The 20,102-nt window shown below is 43.4% G+C and overlaps 2 protein-coding genes across 3 annotated transcripts; both read right to left on the minus strand.

The window, feature by feature from the left end:
* Positions 1-1,033: 1,033 nt before the first annotated feature.
* LOC109420029 (uncharacterized) lies at positions 1,034-9,599 on the minus strand. Of its 2 annotated transcripts, XM_029855265.2 has the most exons (6): positions 8,863-9,599; positions 7,955-8,416; positions 6,218-6,478; positions 5,631-5,930; positions 2,999-4,055; positions 1,034-2,665 (listed from the first exon to the last, which is right to left on the minus strand). In XM_029855265.2, the coding sequence occupies exons 1-6, from the start codon at positions 9,337-9,339 to the stop codon at positions 1,158-1,160; spliced, it is 4,065 nt and encodes a 1,354-aa protein (XP_029711125.2). In that variant the 5' UTR covers positions 9,340-9,599; the 3' UTR covers positions 1,034-1,157. The 2 variants fall into 2 exon arrangements, with proteins under 2 accessions (XP_029711125.2, XP_019549900.3); XM_019694355.3 differs by lacking the exons at positions 5,631-5,930; positions 6,218-6,478 and having other exon boundaries at positions 8,863-9,596.
* A 1,203-nt stretch (positions 9,600-10,802) lies between these two features.
* Positions 10,803-17,062, minus strand: LOC109404748 (uncharacterized). The gene is made up of 2 exons (XM_062851128.1): positions 11,196-17,062; positions 10,803-11,139 (listed from the first exon to the last, which is right to left on the minus strand). The coding sequence occupies exon 1, from the start codon at positions 16,846-16,848 to the stop codon at positions 11,635-11,637; it is 5,214 nt and encodes a 1,737-aa protein (XP_062707112.1). The 5' UTR covers positions 16,849-17,062; the 3' UTR covers positions 10,803-11,139; positions 11,196-11,634.
* Between the last annotated feature and the right edge of the window lie 3,040 nt (positions 17,063-20,102).

Below are 20,102 nucleotides of genomic sequence, written 5' to 3' on the forward strand. Positions count from 1 at the left end.
CCGTATTCGTGCATAATCTGCCATAGCTGGTCTCGATCGATTGTATCATACGCCGACTTAAAATTGATGAACAAGTGGTGTGCGGGCACGTTGTATTCATGGCATTTCTGCAACACCTGGCGGATGGAGAACATCTGATCCGTTGTAACTCGTTGACCCATGAACTCACACACGAACTCTCTAGACGACGGCATAAAATTTCAGAGAGTATAGGAAGCGCTCAGTAGTGTGATCGCGCGGTAGTTCCCGCAACCCAACTTGTCGCCATTTTAGTAAGATGGGACGCACGATACCTTCCATCCATTCCTCCGGTAATACTTCCTCCTCCCAAATTTGGTAATGACCCAGTGTAGTGCTCTCGCCAGTGCTTCTCCACCGTAGTTGATCTGCTCCAGTGGCTTTGCTGTTTTTCAACCGGCCAACCTCCTCCTCAATCTTTTGTAGGTCAGGGGCCGGAAGTCTTTCTTCCTGTACTCCTAGATCTGTTACCACGCCACCTTCGGTACTTGCAACGTCGCCATTGAGTAATGCTGCCGCCACCTCTCCACCACCTCACGCTCGCTCGTGAGAATATTCCCATTTGTACTGTAATCAACCAATGTGATACTACACAGGTATCTCCTATGGTGTTGCAGTGCGAATGAATGATCTCATTTTATGGGTATTCGAACCTTGTAACCTTGTGATGTATTGTCACATGAGATGAGGGAATTGGAAAGTCAAATCAGCAAAGCTTTTACATATGCAAATGCTATCCATGGGGACATGTCTAGCCTTTTTTATGTATGGCAAATGGCAATGATTGGTTCTTACCTAGTAGGAGTACTACAAAACCACGCGGACAATTCGATTAAATGCTTTATTGGGAATATGTAACATATTTTCCAGAACTGAAGGGACATTTTTTCCGGGGTGACAGGCGAGTCGGAGAGAGTAGGAAATCAGTCAGCCATTACCCCTCCTTATCATCGGCTTTAGACTGGCTTGCGCTCTCATTGCCCCACCAGATGCTCCAAAATGAAAAAAATGAAAATGAAATTTTGTACTTACACTCATGTGTATTTATTTTAAGTAAAAATAGTTTTCTGACATAATGCTTTAAATCTACAATATGAGACCTACAGAAACTACAAAGTACAGAATTGCATTACGAACTCCTACCACCGCCCCATATCCGTCAGAAAAACAGTCCCTTCCGGCTTTCGAAACTGATCCCCAGCGGCCGGCGTGAGATATATCAGTTGGCTGGAAGCTGCACCACCAGTACTGCTGCTACTGGCAATCCTACTGCCGGATCCTCCCACGGCATTATTGATGTCCTTCGTTAGTACCGTCACAACTGGCGTCTGTTTGCTCCACGTTTTGTTTGCGTCTTCGTTTTTGATCTTGGTCAGGTCTATGACGCTGCTTGCGGATTGCTTTTTCGTTGTTTTTGGGGTGCTCGTATTGACGACCTTGGGGGTCGTTTTAACGGATGACGATTCCTCCTCACCCTGTTGTACTGTGGTCTTTAGTTTACTGCACGAAGTCGGTTTAGTTCGGTCGTGTATCTTGAGATGTCGCTTCAGGTCACCACCACAGCGGAACTTTTTCTGGCAGAGCTTGCACGTGTGCGGTTTTTCTCCGGTATGTATCATCCGATGGGATTGCAGGTACGAACTCGCCCGAAATGCTTTGTTGCATATGTCGCACACGTGATTTTTCTCGTTAAGGTGAATTTTCCTATGTAGCACCAGAGAATATCTACGGGCAAATTTCTTTCCACAAAACTCGCATTGATGCGTTTTCTCGTTAGAGTGAATGGAGGCCTGATGGTACTTCATGTCACCCCACTGGCGGAATGCTCGGCCACATTCGTCGCACTTGTATGGTTTCTCGCCGGAATGCAACCGCTCGTGCACTTTTAAAGCACTGGATGTGAAGAAATTTTTCGGACACTCACTGCAGCTGAAAGGTCTTTCGTTCTTATGCTGCAGCTCGTGGTATCGAACGGCCGTTTTGGAATTGAACACCTTATCACAGTCGGGTTCGGCACATGGGTACTTCTTGCTGACCTTTTTCGTTTCATTCTCGTTCAACGGTTCATCTGGCTCATTTCCATGGATTTTCTTACGACCTTTCTGCTTGCCTGGTGGCGCTGATGAACAAGTCGTAATCACACTCACATCGTGAACCGGGTCCACCCGGGCTTTAAACTTCTGACCTTCATCCAATACTGCTTCATCAGGATCTTCATCGCTAGCATCATCGTCCTCTGCGATGTCATCTTCGGAAAGATAAAACTCCTCTTGATCATGTTCGGATTGCATATTGTTTCCGACCGCTATGCTGCCATGTTTGCTGTGAGGATCTTTCACAAATTTGGTCCCAGACGGGAGTGGGTTCATATGAGGAGTCGGCGTGGTCAGGTTGAAGTCGACCAGCTTGGCTATTTCATGGTTCTCTATAACGTTCGAACCGAGATCGAGAATCTGTATACCGTTCATGTCGCATTCACCGATGGTGGACGTCGGCTGCTGGAGCGATGGTTCAGTCCCCATCATATAAGACGTCGAATGATCATGAGTGGGTTGCTGCATTGTATGCGATAGAATCGTTGAGTTCGAGGGTTGCCGATTGGATGGTGGTAGGTGATGTTGTGCTGTATTTTGCTGACTAGCCATATCTGAAAATAAATGGAAGAAGGAGCACGTTAATGTTGTTTTTCGCTTAATCATTATCGTAAACGAGACATTATGGCCATACCATAAAAGTCATAAATTATTGAAATAGGAAAATTTGTGTATTTTCGGCAGTTTTGTTCTCTTCGTCATTGGGTTTTTTTTAAAGCTGTTGAACTCAAAGTTGGCCTCAAATCCTTCCCAACCATGCTGAATTATATAACCAAGTTTCAGGAAATTTGGTAGACCAAAACCCGCCATGACGAAGAGAATAAACTTGCCGATAATACCCATCGTCACCCTATCTTAAAAGCTTAAAACTTCTGCTATGCACTCACCTTGATCCTGATAATCGCCCTTATTGATAAACAGCACGAAGTTTTCGTTACCAGTGTTGATATGGATCTCCTCAGCATCTAGACTGTTACCGAAACCGATCGGCTTGGAAATGCACGACTGGTCCGCCGTTACTGGCATCGACTGTTGTTGCAGCTGTTGTTGGTGAGATTGGAACCATGCCTTATCATCTACGCTACCGCTCGTTAGAACCCTATTGCGATCGACAAGGTTTGTGCCTAGACCATCGTTGGTATCCGTATCGACTGCTTCCTGTACTTTCTGAACAACATTTCTGATTCCCTCTAACATGTCTTCGGTTTCGCTGAACTCTCCAGTTGTTTCCAGGTCGGTACCGCCAGTATTCAATACAGACCGTTCCGCGCTCAGTTGATCCGTCTGTTGGTAAGCTCCTTTGTTGTCGGTATCGCTAACTGCTTGGGCCACGAAGGCACTCTGGTTGTTAGTGTGGTAAGCAGATGTTCGTGATTCGTCCTCCGTCACCACCTTAGATGATTTGTCATTCTTCAACTTTTTGGTGTGTTTGACCCGCGGAAGCTTTGGCTTCTTTTTCGGATCACTACTTTTGCCCTCATCGTTAGGACTTTCCGTCGGAGGTTCGTAGTGCCCTTTCAAATGCGTGAAAAAGTCCAACTGATCCTCGAACGAAACACTGCAAAGCTGGCAGGCAAATTGTTTGGTCGTTTCCTTGCCGATGCACCGATCTGGCACGTTTTGATGATCATTTGAAATAACCGTATTTCTGAGAAACTGAGGATCTGGAGTGTTTGTACTTTTGGGGTCGCCCAGTTTCTTGGCCAGGCGCTTCTTGTGAGGCAGGTAGTTGTTCGCAAAGTGCGTGTTGGGTGTGTTTATCGTTGCCGGTTCGTGATCTTCATCCTCGTCAGAGCGAGGCTCGCAATCAATGAGATCCTCGCGAGAGATGAAACTCTCGGTCGATATGACATCTGAGGACGATCTGACATTCATCTGGTAGGTGACGTAGCGCTTTGGAGATTCGACACGCCTGATGGGAGCCAGCGGTGGTATGGTGATGCACTGTAAACAATATAAGAATGTTTTACGGATATTAGGTATACAACAGTACTGCAAGTTGAATCAAAGTCAGCGGAAAGACTTCTGTTAATTCATTTAACATTTGTTTAGGTAATTCTTTTGGAAGCGCCAGAAAATGATATTGCTATTTCGTCAGTATTTCCTAGATGTATGTAACTCCAATAGAACGCAATCAGTAAAGTACTAGGTTTTTAGTAATGAGCTGAATTTTAGTATGAATGGGTTCTTTGTTTCTGCAATGAAATAGTGCATGCTTTTTGAGCAAAACTTCGGGTAATTGCATTGATGTATTCTATTTCATGCAACATCAACAGCACAGTCACCTAAAGTTTTGCTTAAACACCATCAAATTAGGCAAGAAATCGTCATACTCACGCTTTTGACACTATTTTATTGCAGAAACGGAATTATCTTATTAATATTATTCCTGAAAATCATCCCATGATCCATCACCAATGTTTTCAAGATTGTTGCTAGATTTTCGTTCCAGAATAGTTAGATCATGCCTTTGAGTATTAGAATCGGATCATTTTTAGACACTCAATGCGTTTTTAATCCCATGAAAACTTGTTTTCAATCCCAATAACACTTGTTTTTAATAGAAGAAATATTTAATGCGGTATCAGGTCATTAATGTTGGTAAAATGTTTTTTCGAACTCTTGGGAAGATTTTTTTAAATTCCCGCGACATATCTCACATCTAGACTCTTGAGCACACTAGTACCTATATCTTAAACTATCATTTTGGGCGGTCACACTACTAGCACTCCTGTCAGAGATTTACCCTTCTTTTAGAAATGGACTGCTCTTTCGAGGTATGCCGTAAATGACAAGTTTTTGGGCAACATTGAGTTTATGGCAGTTTTCGATATATCTCCGGATGATCTTTCAGATGCGTAAATAAAAAAAATGATATCGTTTGTTCAGTAAAATCGAATAACAACACCAAGTCAGATTTTCCCATATTGAAAAGTAATAATAAGTCAGTCCCATCACAAACTTGTATGCCCACCAAGCCAAAACCGAACAATATTTAAGTCACTTTCAAATTTTTCGCAGTCATAAGTTTTCACGTTCGAAATAATACGTTTAAATTTTATAATGATCGCAAAAGTTGATTTGAATACTTTTTTACGATTTTTTTTTAAATTTTCCATAGAAATCGAATTTGAAAACATCAGGATTCATTTTATTGATGCCTACTTTTACAAACGGGACTGACTTGCGATTCACGGCAGGCCTAGACTACCCGTCTATGCTTTTAAACTCATTCGACCTAACATACTTCGGCCCAATGATCCAGAGGTGTAATGCATTTTTAATCGTTACCGTGAGTAGGAACTCTAAAAAATCCCTGAGTATTCCAGATTTTTCCCTGTGGAATTCTTGTTTTCCAGGTCTCTCCAGGCATTTCAAGTTTGAAGATATCTGTTAGTCTCAAGCAGCTATGTCATTATTGTACCTTGTGTGAGTGTAGCTGATCTGACGGTACTGGATGTGCAACTACGAGTGGTCAGTCATGCTCAAGCTCAAACGCCATGGTATTACTTGACTTACGTTTTGGTTTGCGCTGGTGTTGATCGATACGCTTGAGCTGATCGGAGCCGACGAAGATACATGGAACAACTTGGCCGACGTGTTATCGTTTTGCAACATAGGAAGATTTGAGGATGAGAACTGTTGCGTCGGTTGCTGTAGTGGCGTTTGGACCAGTGTTGATTTCTGCTGAAGTTGTGCCGTATTTTGAATTATCTGATGAGAGTGATCTTGATGGAGATGGGGTTGATGATCATGCACGGCATTTTCCGTACCATTAACACGATCCACGTTAGAATGCGCCATATCCAGAAGCTGGTCCTGGTGAGGATAATAAAGGGATCTTAGGTGGAGGAGAATTTTAAACCGTTAGATGCCAGAACAGACGCTGGGCACGAACCTTCTTGATCAAGCTGAAGTCAGAAGGACAATAGTGTCCATGCTGCACTACCAGCTAAACACATAAATCTTAGATGGCGGTCTTTGTCATCGACTGACCCGTGGAAGCATGGTTTAGGAGCTTGAGAGCATCAGAGCTATTTTAGCATTTGGCATTCTTACGAACGATCAATCGAGGCTCAAGCTCAGATGATGTCATTTTGACTTACGTTTTGGTTTACGCTGGCGTTGAATGTTACGTTTGTGCTGACCGGAGTTGATGAAGACACATGGAATAACTGAATTGGTGTGCACTCGTTCTGCAGCACAGGATGGATTGAAGATAAAATCTGTAGCTTCGGTTGCTGTTGTGGCATAAGGATCACTGTTGGTTGCTGCTGAAGTTGTGTCGTATTTTGAATTAGCTGATACGAGGGTTGCTGGTGGTGGTTTCCTACACTATTGAGATTAGCCACGTTCAGAAGCTGCTCCTGGTGATGATAATGAATGAACTTTAGATATGGCTTCCGGGGAAAGGGCATTTTCATCCGCCGGATGAAAGATGCCAGAACAAATGGTGTTTGATTAGCAGCTCCTAGATTAACATGTGCTAGACACGGACCTTCTTAATCTAGCTTCTAGCATCTTAGCTGGCGATCTCTGTCATCGACTGACCCGTGGAAACATGGGGAACTTGAGGGGAACAGAGCTATGCTAGACACTCGTTCCATGGATTGATTAGGTCGTCTGAATTTGACGCAACATAATTTATAGAGGGTGGATCGCAATCGAAGGTCTCAGTCTATACTATTGTAGACGCTATATCTGGAACAACATTTGAAAAGGGCCCAAGAGGTCTTGTGTCTTTTTTCGAAAACGCTCCGTAGGGCATAACAGCAGCCCGCCCACGCAAATGAACACCGTTATCCGAAAGATCGATGTTTGCTCTATCTGATAACGGTCTTAGTTTTTGTGAATAAGCTGATGAGGGCTCAGGAGCGACGTGTGAAGTCATTGTTTACCAATGCTTGTATGCCCTTTTCAAATGTTGCTCCAGATATAGATTGTCATTTGTATACCTAATTCTAACATAACAATTTTAATCTAAAGTCGATTCTCGGAGCGCGGATCACAAATTGAGACTGTCGAGTAGTAGGGTGCGGGCACCGGTTTTGGTCAATTTAAGGGAAATCATTTTTATAAAAATAACCAATAATCTAATGAACACTACCAATGTGTCAAATTAAAGGTTTCGATCTATACTTTATTAGAAAAATGCTTGCTAATACTTGATTTTTGTATTAGAAGTGGCACTGGCCAAAATAGAAGCATCGCCACAGTTTTGGTCATATTCTCAGCTTTGGTTTCTATTTTGGCCAATCACGTGTATTTCTTATGGGAGTGGCCAAATTAGAAGCACCCTGGCCAAAATAAATATATTATTATTATTATTATTATTATTATTTATTTGCTTTTATCTTTAACATACAACGTACAATGTCCACTTATTATCTATTACTGAGATTTGGATATACCTTACAACAGTGACATAAACAAAAAAATATATAACACATTAGGGCCAAAACATGAAAAATTAACGAATAAGGAAAAATGTACAAAAAAAAATCTTCAAATTTGCTTAAAAAATAAATATATGGGAGCTGATTTTTTAAGAAAAAAATTTTTTTTTTAAAGTTTTCAATCAAAATATATGGTTTTCACAGCTGTAATCATCATATTATAGTAGAATCTACTAGTAAAAAATAAGTGTATGCCGATTTAGATCGTAACAGGCTGAATACCGCACTATGGCCAAAACTGAAGCTTCTACCCTATGCCTTCCGCTTCTAGGGTGTATGAGTTGAAAATAATGTTTATTAATAACAAGAGCTTTGATGAGTCTTAGAAAATATGATAAATCTATTAGTTAAGCCCTACAATCTGCAAAATGTTACAAAAGTACTTACGTTTTGGTTTGTGCTGGTGTTGATTGATATGTTCGTGCTGACCGGAGCGGACGAAGATACATGGAACAGTTTGGCCGGCGTGCAATCGTTCTGCAGCATCGGATGAATTGAGGATAAAAGCTGTTGCGTCGGTTGCTGTTGTGGTGTTTGGATCAGTGTTGGTTGTTGCTGAAGCTGTGCCGTATTTTGAATTATCTGATGCGAGTGATGATGATGGGGATGGGAATGATGTTGTTGCTGATGGTGATGCGGTCCATGGTGGCTGTTCAGTACATTTCCCGTACCATTGAGATTAGGCACATTAGAATGCGTCGTACTCAGAAGTTGGTCCTGGTGATGATAATGAATGAAGCTGTTCGCTGATGCAGGAACAGTCATATGACTGACGTTGGCCAGCGCTTGGGAGTGCGCAGATTGGGCCAGTTTGTCATGCTCAGTCAAAGTATTAACGGAAGACAGATCCTGAAAGAGTAAACAGAAATTGAAATGATGTAGGCTAAAGTTTACCCAATATATGTTCAGCTAGAATATAAACAACGAAAACACTAACTTTAAATGGATATACACAGTGGAGTTATTGACTTTTCAGTAATACCTATTGAATCTGGCAGAACGCCAACAAGTTGCTCTACCGCAGAACTTCTCATTAGTCATAATGGCTTGTAAATGGGTAACTTACGGTAAATAAAAGAACAACGGAAAAACCGAGGGAACACACCAACTGAATGCAATCAACACACAAAAAATCAGCAAATTTTGCTGTTTTTGTAGAAATATTGTCAACTGCGAAAATCTAGTTGTTAGACTAAGTACTGTATGTATTTATCTTCATAAATTTTTATGTTTAAGTTTAAAATCTAAAACTCTAAAGCGTAGAATGTATTGATTAAATAGATGAAAAATCTTACCTTTGGATTCGTTACAATTACCGGTGCTTCATGCGATAGCTGCCCGGTTGGTTTGTTAACAAACTGGAGAAACAACTTCCGGTCACTCTCCGAAGTTTGCAAACTACTGGCGTCCACTAGCGTTTGCAGGTCTTCAGCTGTGTACGTCTGGATGCCATTATTGTGGTGATCCAGTATGTTCGTAGTCGGCTGGTGGTATTGGCTGCTTGGAGTTGGCGGGCCCGGATTGCTGATGTAGTCCACTAGCATACCGTTGGGAATGTGGCTGGATAGTAGATCGGCTCCCAACAACGAACTCTCGATGTACTCCTGTTCACGGCTGTTGGACGCCGGAGGAATCGTGATGAAATGCAGCGTCCCATTCTCCACGTTATGAATCGTCCGTAGCACACCCTTGGATAAATCATCCTGCAGATGATGCCCACCGGTACCCATATCCAGGTGGTCCATTATGTTGCGGTGGTGGGATTCTTCCATGTTTCGGATCGTTTACGATGCTGGATCCCAAGGTCGACAATAATATGCTTAATCACAATTTCATCTAACACTATTTTTCATTTTTCCACTTCGTAGCGATCCTTCAGAGCAACTGCATCACAGACCACTTGAAAATGCTGCTAGAAAACAGCATTTTATATGTAAAATCTAATAAATTATTGTAAAATGAAAATGCGACATCCGAAACATAAACAAGAGGCTTCTGTTGACATTTCTGACGGTCACGGATAATCGAGACATCCTAGATCGGGACTACAACCCTGAAAGCGATGGTAAATATTGCACGCTTAAATGGGATTAGTTATTTTGAGTAATATCAAAAAAGTTGTTTAAGGTAAAACGGTAAAACAACCCATGAGCCAGTTTCAATAGAAGAATTCGAATGACCTCCAATTTAATTTGTAATTTGTTGCTTATTGGGTACGTTAGCCTATTAGTTTTACAAACTACTAGCTGTACCCGGCAAACTTAGTCTTTTCTACTGCGTTTTTTGACGTTTCAAGTCTCTAGGCAAGTTCAAGTCCCACTTCAAAATGTATGAAAACCAGATTTTCAAAAACTCTAAATTTTTCCATGTTTTTTGCCTCATAAACCTTCCTTGGGTGAAAACCGACAAAACAAAACTAAGACAACCCAAATCGGACCATCCGTTCGCAAGTTATGTGCGGTCTCACGTATGTCACTGCATTTTTGTATCCAAGCAGGCCAAACATGTCTAAAAATCCTATCTGCAGAAGAGAGGCTCTCTTTGGTTTCCCTCTCTTTCGTTAATATCTCAGCTGTTCATTTGTATTATGATTGTCTCCTTGCATTGAACGATGGTCAAAACAATCGTCTTTTGATTTGTACTGCAAAAGTAGTTGAAAAGTGTACCATTACATTGCAATAATTGATAAGAGCAAAGTGAACGAAGAGACCCTGATAAAAAGTATCATAAAATACGGTAAATTTTATTGTTACAACACCATTTTTTCGAAAAATATTCACCATTAAACATATTGTAATTTACACAACACACTCACCATCACCCCTATTGTTCTATACCATTCGGCGAATGGTAAATGGCACTTTTACAATAAAAAATTGTGGTCGTTATGTATCTTAACCATACAATTTTGAGAAAATTTTCATACACTTTTTCGCGAAAAACAATAGAATGTATTGTGTTTTTATGAGACATTTTTAGGGCAATTTTCAAAAGATAACAATATATCTTAATGTTTTTTCATTGTTCTTACAATACAAATACAATTAATTGAATGGCGTCAAATGAATCGTTGTTACAATAAAAATACAATAATGTTTGTTATTATTTGTAAGCAGTTTTCGCTTTTGAAAATCCAATGAATTTATATTTCCCGCTAACATTTATATCCAGCATTTACGAGCACTAACGTCCGCCAGAATGATATGCACATTTTATGATAAGAATCAAACACTCTTGTTGGAAGTTGCCAACATATAACGGCACGGGTTGATTTCCGAATTAATAATACCAGAACGACCGGAGACGTAGGATTTACGTTCTTAAATAGGGTATTATTTTATTCCTGAAATATGGATTTTGCATGATAGTTCTATTAGTGTTTGTACAATAATAATTTTTCTTAAATTGTTCATGTTTAGTGTTAGGTTCACAATAATAAGTTTTGGACATTTTAACTCACGTTTAGTCCCGTTGTGCTATGCTTGTCACCAAAGGTCACGCGAGGTTTTCAGCTTCACTGAAATTACTTGTTACAAATGCGCTCACTGCAACTTTCCGTACTAATGTCCGTACTAGAATAATTTAGATTTAGGTAGGTATTTAACAATTATTAGGCTAACAAATTTACCTTTGCATGTAGGTATAGGACTTTAGATTTCAGGTTATACAAATTCACTTTTGTAAGGGCGAACACTGTAGAGAAAATTCTATGTTTGTAATTCACTTTACGCGACTTAAGAGATAAAACATTACCTAATTGGGATTTCTGTAGTTAGCAAATTAGATTTAATAATAATTGCACTTCAATTAAAGCACTAATAAACAACAAACTAATGCAACTGCACGCAAGATTGGCTAGATAGGCGCTTTCACATTGATCGATCATTATCTTTTTCAACAATGCATTGGATCGTCGCTTGACCACTGTCTACAAAGGGTAAAGGTGGCGTACATTACCTGAGTGCGCTGGTGTGCGAGAGTTGATATGGTAATTGGATCGGACGGTGCGCATCTACGCCAGGGGCGTACGCAACACTCCCCCCGGGTACGCCGATTGTGAAATCGGCTTACGATTCGTCGCGCCGTACATCTAATACTGCAAGCTTAGCTGTTGGTCGTTCGAACATCCCAGTCGCGGTCTGCACGGTTGCCGATCTGATCCGGTTGTCCTTGGGGCTAACGCTGGTGGCGATGATTTTACCCTTAGGCCAGCAGTTGCGGGGCAGCTTCGGGTCGACAATCACCACCACGTCACCAATTGCGATTGGCTTCGTGTCAGCATACCAGTTCGTCCTGCGCGTAATTTCCGGCAAGTAGTCGGTCAACCAACGCTTCCAGAATTGGTTGGCCAGCTGTTGAGACATCTTCCAGGTCCGCCGAAGTGTCACTCCGGTGTCGTCTAGAGTACTTAATGGCTTCGTTCCATCAGATGAACCCAGGAGAAAGTGATTAGGAGTGAGAGCGGGTGAAGATTCGTCATCAACCGGTACGTGCGTCAGAGGCCGAGAATTGACGGTGTGTTCGATCTCGGCTAGAAGGTTTCGTAGCACTTCGTCGTTGGGCTTATGTGGGGGCCGAATTGTCATCAGGTTACGCTTAACGATGCCTATCAAGCGTTCCCAGCTGCCACCCATGTGTGGCGACGCCGGGGGGTTGAACTTCCAGGTCGTTTCAGTTCCACCAAACTCCTTCATCAGCTCCTCTTGGTTTATCGCTGCTTCAATTTCTCCCAATTCACGGCTCGCTCCGATGAAGCAGGTCCCGCGATCGCTGTAGATCGTCCTCGGTGTACCACGGCGTGCTACAAAGTTGCGGAGTCCCATGATGCATGAGTCGGTACTTAACGTATGCACCACTTCGATGTGAATCGCGCGTGTGGTTAGGCACGTGATCAACATTCCCCATCGTTTTTCTACTCGGCGGCCCACGACGACTTCCATTGGCCCGAAGTAGTCGACGCCAATATTGGTGAAGGGTCGAGCGAAGGCATCAAGTCGCTCTGGAGGCAGTTCAGCCATCATTGGAGGTTGCGGAACGGCACGATTGTTTTTGCAGTGTTGGCAATTGTAGCGTACCTTCGCGTAGGTCGCTCGAAGCCGAGGAATGCAATACCTCTGGCGGAGTTCATTTATTGCGGTTTCATGGTTCTGGTGGTTGTATTTGTTGTGGTAATGTGCGATTATGAGTTTGGTGGTGTGGTGGTCACGTGGAAGGATGATCGGATTTTTGGAGTCTTCGATGGCTTGGGCACAGGCAGAAATTCTTCCTCGCATCCGCATCAACCCATGGTCGTCCAGCCATGGGGTTAGTTTGTAGAGAGAGCTAGTCTTGGGGATGGATTTCGACGGGTGCTGAAGAGTAGCTGTTTCCTCCGGGTAGGCTTCGCGTTGTGCTTGTCTGATTACGTAGCGCTCAGCAAGCTGGAGTTCCTCTGTGGATGGAGGACCACGAAGGATAGGTTTCCGTTGCTTCTTTAATCGGCAGTTTGCAGGGAAACGATGAACTAGTGTGGCTACCTTTAGCATCCGCTTCCAGCTGGAGACGTTGATTGCGGGGTCCGGCAAGGTAAAGTGAGTCAGCAGACGTGGACGAAGTTCGGTATCTGTCTTGCTACCCTTCATTGATTGGCATGGCCACGCTTCTTCTGGCAGCCGCAGAAAGTCCGGGCCGATGAACCACCTCGACTCTGGAGTCATGTCTGGAAATTTCTCCCATTTCGTTGCGTCGTCTGCCACATTGAGCTTTGTCGGGACCCAGCGCCATTGATACTGCTCTGTAGTCTCCAGGATCTCGCTGACTCGGCAGGCAACGAAAGGTGTATAGCGACGGTGGTCCGAATACAGCCAGCAGATGACGTCCCTGGAATCCGAGTGGTAGAACCGCTTGCTGACGTTGAAGGTCAAGGAATCAATAACTGTTTGGGATAGTCTTGTACCAATAACCGCTGCCATGAGCTCGAGTCTCGGAATCGAGTGATATCGTAAGGGAGCTACTCTTGTTTTGGCGGCTACTAGACAGCACCAGACGACTTCATTCCGGACGAATCTCAGGAAGCATGCAGCAGCCATGCCGTTTTCGCTCGCATCAACGAAGGTGTGTAGTTGCACGTCGTCGTATGCAGGATTCAAGTGGGAGCGGAAGCATCGTTGTATTTGGACATGCTCGACTTGGGGCAGGACCTGCAGCCAACTACGCCACTTGGTGAAGGCGTTGTCGTCGATTCGGTCGTCCCACTGGATGCCACTTCGCCAGATTTCTTGCAGCAGGATCTTGAGAAACATTAGGAAGGGCGCGATGAGCCCAAGGGGGTCGAATATCGTCATAAGGACTCGGAGGACTTCCCGTTTCGTAGGTTGACGGAGACCTTCCCACAAATCTTGGTCGTAGCGGTCCCAACCGACTTTGTAGGTGAAAACGTCGGTAGCTGTACACCACCACATCCCAAGCACCTTTTCGGCCGTCATTTCTGGCGAGAGGTCCAAACTCTTCTCCTCGGCGTTACTGCTGCGAAGAGCTTCTAATACACGTTGCGAATTACTGGTCCAGTTTCGGATTTCGAACCCGCCCTGCGAGTGCACAAATCTGACATCCTCCGCGAGTTTAATAGCCTCCTCCTCGGTGTCGACGCTCACGAGCATATCATCGACGTAGTGCTGCTTCTCGATGACTTCCACAGCTTCTGGATACTCTTTATCGAAGCGCTTGGCGTTCAGATTCATTGCGTACTGTGCACTGCTAGGGGAACAGCAAGCGCCAAATGTCATGACGCACATGACGTATACAGCTGTTTTTCCATCTTCGTCTCTCCAGTAGAATCGCTGGCAATGTTGATCGTCTTTTTGAATGCGAACCTGGTGAAACATCTCACGTATATCACCTGTCAGCGCTACGGGATGCTCACGGAAGCGGATCAGCACGGTGAACAACGAAGAAAGATTGTCAGGACCCTTCAATAAAGCGGAGTTCAATGATACTCCGAAAGCCTTGGCTGCCGCATCCCAAACTATTCTCACCTTCCCTGGTTTGTTTGGGTTAGTTACCGGGAACACTGGGAGATACCAAACGCGTTGAAAAGCTTGCTGCAGCTCGTCATCGGATAGTTTTCGTACGTAGCCTTTGGCCAGGTGATCCGCCATCTTTTCCCTCAACGTTTTGGCAAGCGTGTCGTCCTTGCTCATGCGTTTTTCGAGGCACTGGAACCGACGATGAGCCATTCCTTGACTGTCCGGTAAACGAGTGGTTTCGTGACGCCAAAGCAGACCGGTTTCGTAGCGTTCCCCCGTGAATTTCGTCAACGACTGGAGAAGAGACTGCGCGCGCTGATCATCGACGGAAAGAAGCGCTCTGATCGGTTTCATGATCCCCAAGCTATCTAGCGCGAAGTAGTCTTTGATAACCTGGTGTAGATCCTCATCTGCCTTGTTGTGGTCTTCGCAGGATCCAATGTGGTAGACAGAGTGCACTGGGCTGGTTGCAGACTCTGATGTTTCTCCGCCACACACTGTCCAGCCTAAACGGGTTTTAATGGCGACAGGGTCCTTCGGCTTCCCTTCGCGGCACTTCAGAGCGAGACTGAGATGTTGGTTCTTGAGTCCAATCAGAATCCGCGGTCGGACATTTCGGTACGAATCGATTGGAAGTCTTTGCAGGTGTGGATATAGCGTTGACAGTTCATCGATGTTCAGGGTCTGGTACGGCAGAAGAAGCTCGTTCACTGTGCGTGCACCGCTGATAGCGAAACTTCTAGCTCCACTGTGAACACCGGCTATCTCCAGTTCAACGATCTTGGACTTCACTTCTTGCCGTTGAGTGCCACCGGTCCAGTGCAGACAAAGCGATCGTACTTCCCCATCCAGTTCTAGTTCATCGGCTAGCTCTTCATCGAGTAACGTAAGATCGGAGCCATCGTCAAGGAAGGCGTATGTACGGATCGATCGGTGTTTACCGTGCAACACTACCGGAAGGTAGCGAAACAGTACGTCGCTTGATTTAGTCTGGTGCGTGTGGCAACCGTGCGCTGTTGAGCTGGAGCCGGCCTTTGGGGATTCGTTAGTTTCCGCCGCTGAAGACACTGCTGTTGAAGAGGATGGCGCTACCGGAGTAGCTGACGATGGCTGTTTTTGATCGTTGTGCAGCAACGCATGGTGCTTGAACTGACATCCGTTCTTACCGCATAGCTTAGCCTGGCATAATCCATTGTGACGGCAGAGGCAGCGACGACACAGTGCAAAGTCTCGAACTACAGCCCAACGTGTGTCTCGGGAATAGTCAAGAAAGCGCTTGCATTTTTCTACTGTCTTACAAGTGCCCTTGCAAACGATACAGTCGCCGCCTGGGCTGGGATTCTTTCCACTCGGAGGATTCGATGGGCGTGGTTCCGCCGAAGTGCTCTCGGAATGAGCGTTTACGAAGGCCTTTTTTGTATTACGGCTGTCGCACCGCATTGGTCGTGTATTCGTGATGGACGGAATATTCACTGCACTGGCAGCTTCGGCGAGAGAATACATCCAGGTGCTAAATGCTGCTAGGTTGACTCCGGGCAGAGAAATCCTGTACTGCGCCCAATTTAGCTTGATCGTGGGAGGTAACTTGCTCACAAGCTGATGTAGGAGGGTGGTGTTGTACAGATATTCATCTAGGCCGCAGGCGTCCACGGTCGCACAAAAATTCTCCACATTTACGGCGAAGTCCACCAGAGTTTCCAGCTTATCTTCTCTTATGGCCGGCAGGGAGTTGATTTTTTCTATGAGTGTGTGCACGATGGCTTCTGGCTGCCCAAACATCATTCTCAGGGTCTTGAGCACACCGGGAACGTTCGAAGGATGTACTAGACGGCTCTTCACTGCTTCGAAGGCTCGCCCTTTGAGGCTTTTCTGCAGTCGGAAGATGTTCTCTTCGTTCGTAAAGCCGCACATTGCCGTGGTGTTGTTGAACGTCGCTATGAATAACGGCCAATCCTCGGGGTTGCCGGAAAACTGGGGCAGATCCTTAGAAACAGCCTGCCGGGCCGCCAACTGCTTCTTGGTTAACGGGCAGCAATCTTCTTCACGTTCTGTAACACGGTTGACGAAGTGTGGGACTTCTCGGTGCACGCTGCGTTGTTCTTCAACGAATGACCTACATCTGAGGTTGCCCGGGGAATTGGCGCCAAGATCAAAAGGTTCGTGTTGGGCTGACCGCTGATCTCCCTGCTGCGAGCGGTGACTCGATTGCGCTCGGGGACGCCATTCGCTTACAGCATCCGACACGCTGTTAACATCAGATCCTCTCTCACTAACCATCTCCTCCAGCAGCCTATACTTCTCCTCCAGGTAGGCTTGTTCTTGCTCCAGCTTCTTCGCGTTCAGGATCCTCTCCTCTTCGAGCTTCTGCAGCTTCAGCTTGGCAAGAGATTGCGAGGATCTGCTAGATGCTCGACTGGATGCGTGAGATATCACAGACTTTGCCTTTTCGAAGCTGGTCGATGGTTTTTCGCCAGTTTCCTTAGGCAGCGCCTGGTTGCTAACTCGTGCCTCTTACTTTCCGCCTGTCCTCCAACCTTGCTAGCTTTCGACGTTTTGGGAGTTAACGGGTCATCTAGCTCTTGAAGAGGTTGAAGGTTCAGCTTGTCGCTATCGAATTCTGCAGCATGCTTCTTTTTGGCGCCACTATCACACGGGTTCACCAGCCACTCTGGAACCTGCTCCGCATTCGCGCAATCCTTGCAACTCCAGGGATCGTTCTCGATGGCTTGGGTAACTCCCACGCAGGAAAAGTGGAACCACTTCAGACATCTGTCACACCTCACCATTTCATCCGAATCATCCGTACGGCAAACTCTGCACGACCGACCAGGAAAGGACGCCTCTGGTTCCACTGTTTCGTCGGTGACCACCACTTTCACACCACCAATTGCACCACTATCACTACCGCCGGCATTACTGCCCTTATTTGACCGACCGCGACTCGACATGACCGTATTTGACCGTGTTCACTCGTCAGTAAACGAATAAAATAAGTTGTTGGAAGTTGCCAACATATAACGGCACGGGTTGATTTCCGAATTAATAATACCAGAACGACCGGAGACGTAGGATTTACGTTCTTAAATAGGGTATTATTTTATTCCTGAAATATGGATTTTGCATGATAGTTCTATTAGTGTTTGTACAATAATAATTTTTCTTAAATTGTTCATGTTTAGTGTTAGGTTCACAATAATAAGTTTTGGACATTTTAACTCACGTTTAGTCCCGTTGTGCTATGCTTGTCACCAAAGGTCACGCGAGGTTTTCAGCTTCACTGAAATTACTTGTTACAAATGCGCTCACTGCAACTTTCCGTACTAATGTCCGTACTAGAATAATTTAGATTTAGGTAGGTATTTAACAATTATTAGGCTAACAAATTTACCTTTGCATGTAGGTATAGGACTTTAGATTTCAGGTTATACAAATTCACTTTTGTAAGGGCGAACACTGTAGAGAAAATTCTATGTTTGTAATTCACTTTACGCGACTTAAGAGATAAAACATTACCTAATTGGGATTTCTGTAGTTAGCAAATTAGATTTAATAATAATTGCACTTCAATTAAAGCACTAATAAACAACAAACTAATGCAACTGCACGCAAGATTGGCTAGATAGGCGCTTTCACATTGATCGATCATTATCTTTTTCAACAATGCATTGGATCGTCGCTTGACCACTGTCTACAAAGGGTAAAGGTGGCGTACATTACCTGAGTGCGCTGGTGTGCGAGAGTTGATATGGTAATTGGATCGGACGGTGCGCATCTACGCCAGGGGCGTACGCAACAACTCTGATGTCTGTCTGGTATGTATTGCTTGGCAGCTGTTGATAAGATCTATCTTCAATCTTTTCAAATAACTGCCAAATATCACAAGTCAGACCTCAGGTCGTATGATCCATACCATGAATCGTTCACAATTCATGTGGCCATTAGTGTCTGTAAATGCTGGAGAAAAATGTTACCGAGAAATATGAATTCTTTGGTTTTTCAAAGGCGAAATTTGTTTACATAACAACAAATATTATTGTATGTTTATTTTAACATCGGTTCAATTGACCCCATTAAACTAATTGTATTTGTATTGTTATCAATGGTAGTTTACTATTTACTAGATTCCTTTAATTTATTGGAAAACATTAGAAAAATTCATTGTTCATCTTTTTCTTGTCTTAACATCCTCACTTGGCTAAACCTGCTTTTCAGCTAGTTTTCTATAAGTACTTCCTCAGTCATTCATTGAGAGCTTCCTCTGCCAACACGGCTTGACGTCTGTCAGTTTTAGCGAATAACATTCGATAACCGAAACATCTACTGTACTCAAATTTAAAACGAAAACTATAAAAAATATGTCAAGTGATTTTGTATTTGATTATACAAACATGATCCAAGCAACAATAATACTTGTGGTTATTTATTTGTTACAAATTGTTTTTAAGTGTAATTGAGAAATGAACTTCTTTTCAATAAAAAGTCCATGAGAACTTTGCAGGCACTTTTGCAACTATTTAAAAACAACTTATTGTCGTCGCGGTTGAAACCCGAAGTTTCCTCACACCCGACAATCTAATTTTCTCAAAATTCATACGTGAAACCTAACGTCGGACATAGTGCGCTGGACAGCGGACCTGGTCCTCTGTCCAGCGCACTGTGTCCGACGTACGTCCGACACACGGTTTAGCAGAAAAATCGATTTTCGCGTGTCAAAAATTCCGATTTTCAACTGCACGAACAATAAATTAATTTTTACTGATAGTAACTTTAAATTACACTAGTTTACAAAATAAAACAAAAGTTGTGAACTTTTGTCAACGACCAAAATTTTTGAAGTGCAATTTAGTGCTGATTTCGAAACCGCGCTTCAAAAAAATTTAAGTAGAGCAGTTTTTGAGTTTTGGCTCAATATCGAGTTTTACAATTTTTTAAAATATGGAGTTTACTGAAACTCAAATATCTTGCGTTTTATTCAACCAATTTCAAATCTTTTTCCATAAATTAAAAGCTGAATACAATACCTTTCGATCATCTGAATGCAGGTTTTGCGTCAGATTGATGAAATTCAAGATATTGGCGAGTTTATGGGACGATCTCTTTAAATTTTAGCAAAATTTCCAAAAATATATGAAGAAATGTATTTTTTCAATAAGAAAAAACTATTTAAAAATTTCTCTTTCAACGTTTATTTGATATATCGTATGTAGGCGAGTTACAGTAAAAAATTCAGCTCAATCGGAGCATTGATTACGGAGAATGAAATGTGTGAAATGAGCGACGTTGCTTAAAAATAGAACAAAAATCGATTTCAAATCATCAACCTTGCACAGATAAAAATAATGAGATTTACACGTCATGTAAACTTCATTTTTATCATGAAAACTTAGTGTTATGATGGTTTACATGATATATCATGTAAATTTGTGTTATATGTTATGTAAACTCTCAGGGTCATGCTGAATTACATGACATATAATGGAAGTTTACATGATATTTCATGAACTTTACATGATATGTCATGTAAACTTCTG

This window comes from Aedes albopictus, chromosome 2 (assembly GCF_035046485.1).
Source record: "Aedes albopictus strain Foshan chromosome 2, AalbF5, whole genome shotgun sequence".
Classification (NCBI taxonomy): Eukaryota; Metazoa; Arthropoda; class Insecta; order Diptera; family Culicidae; genus Aedes; species Aedes albopictus.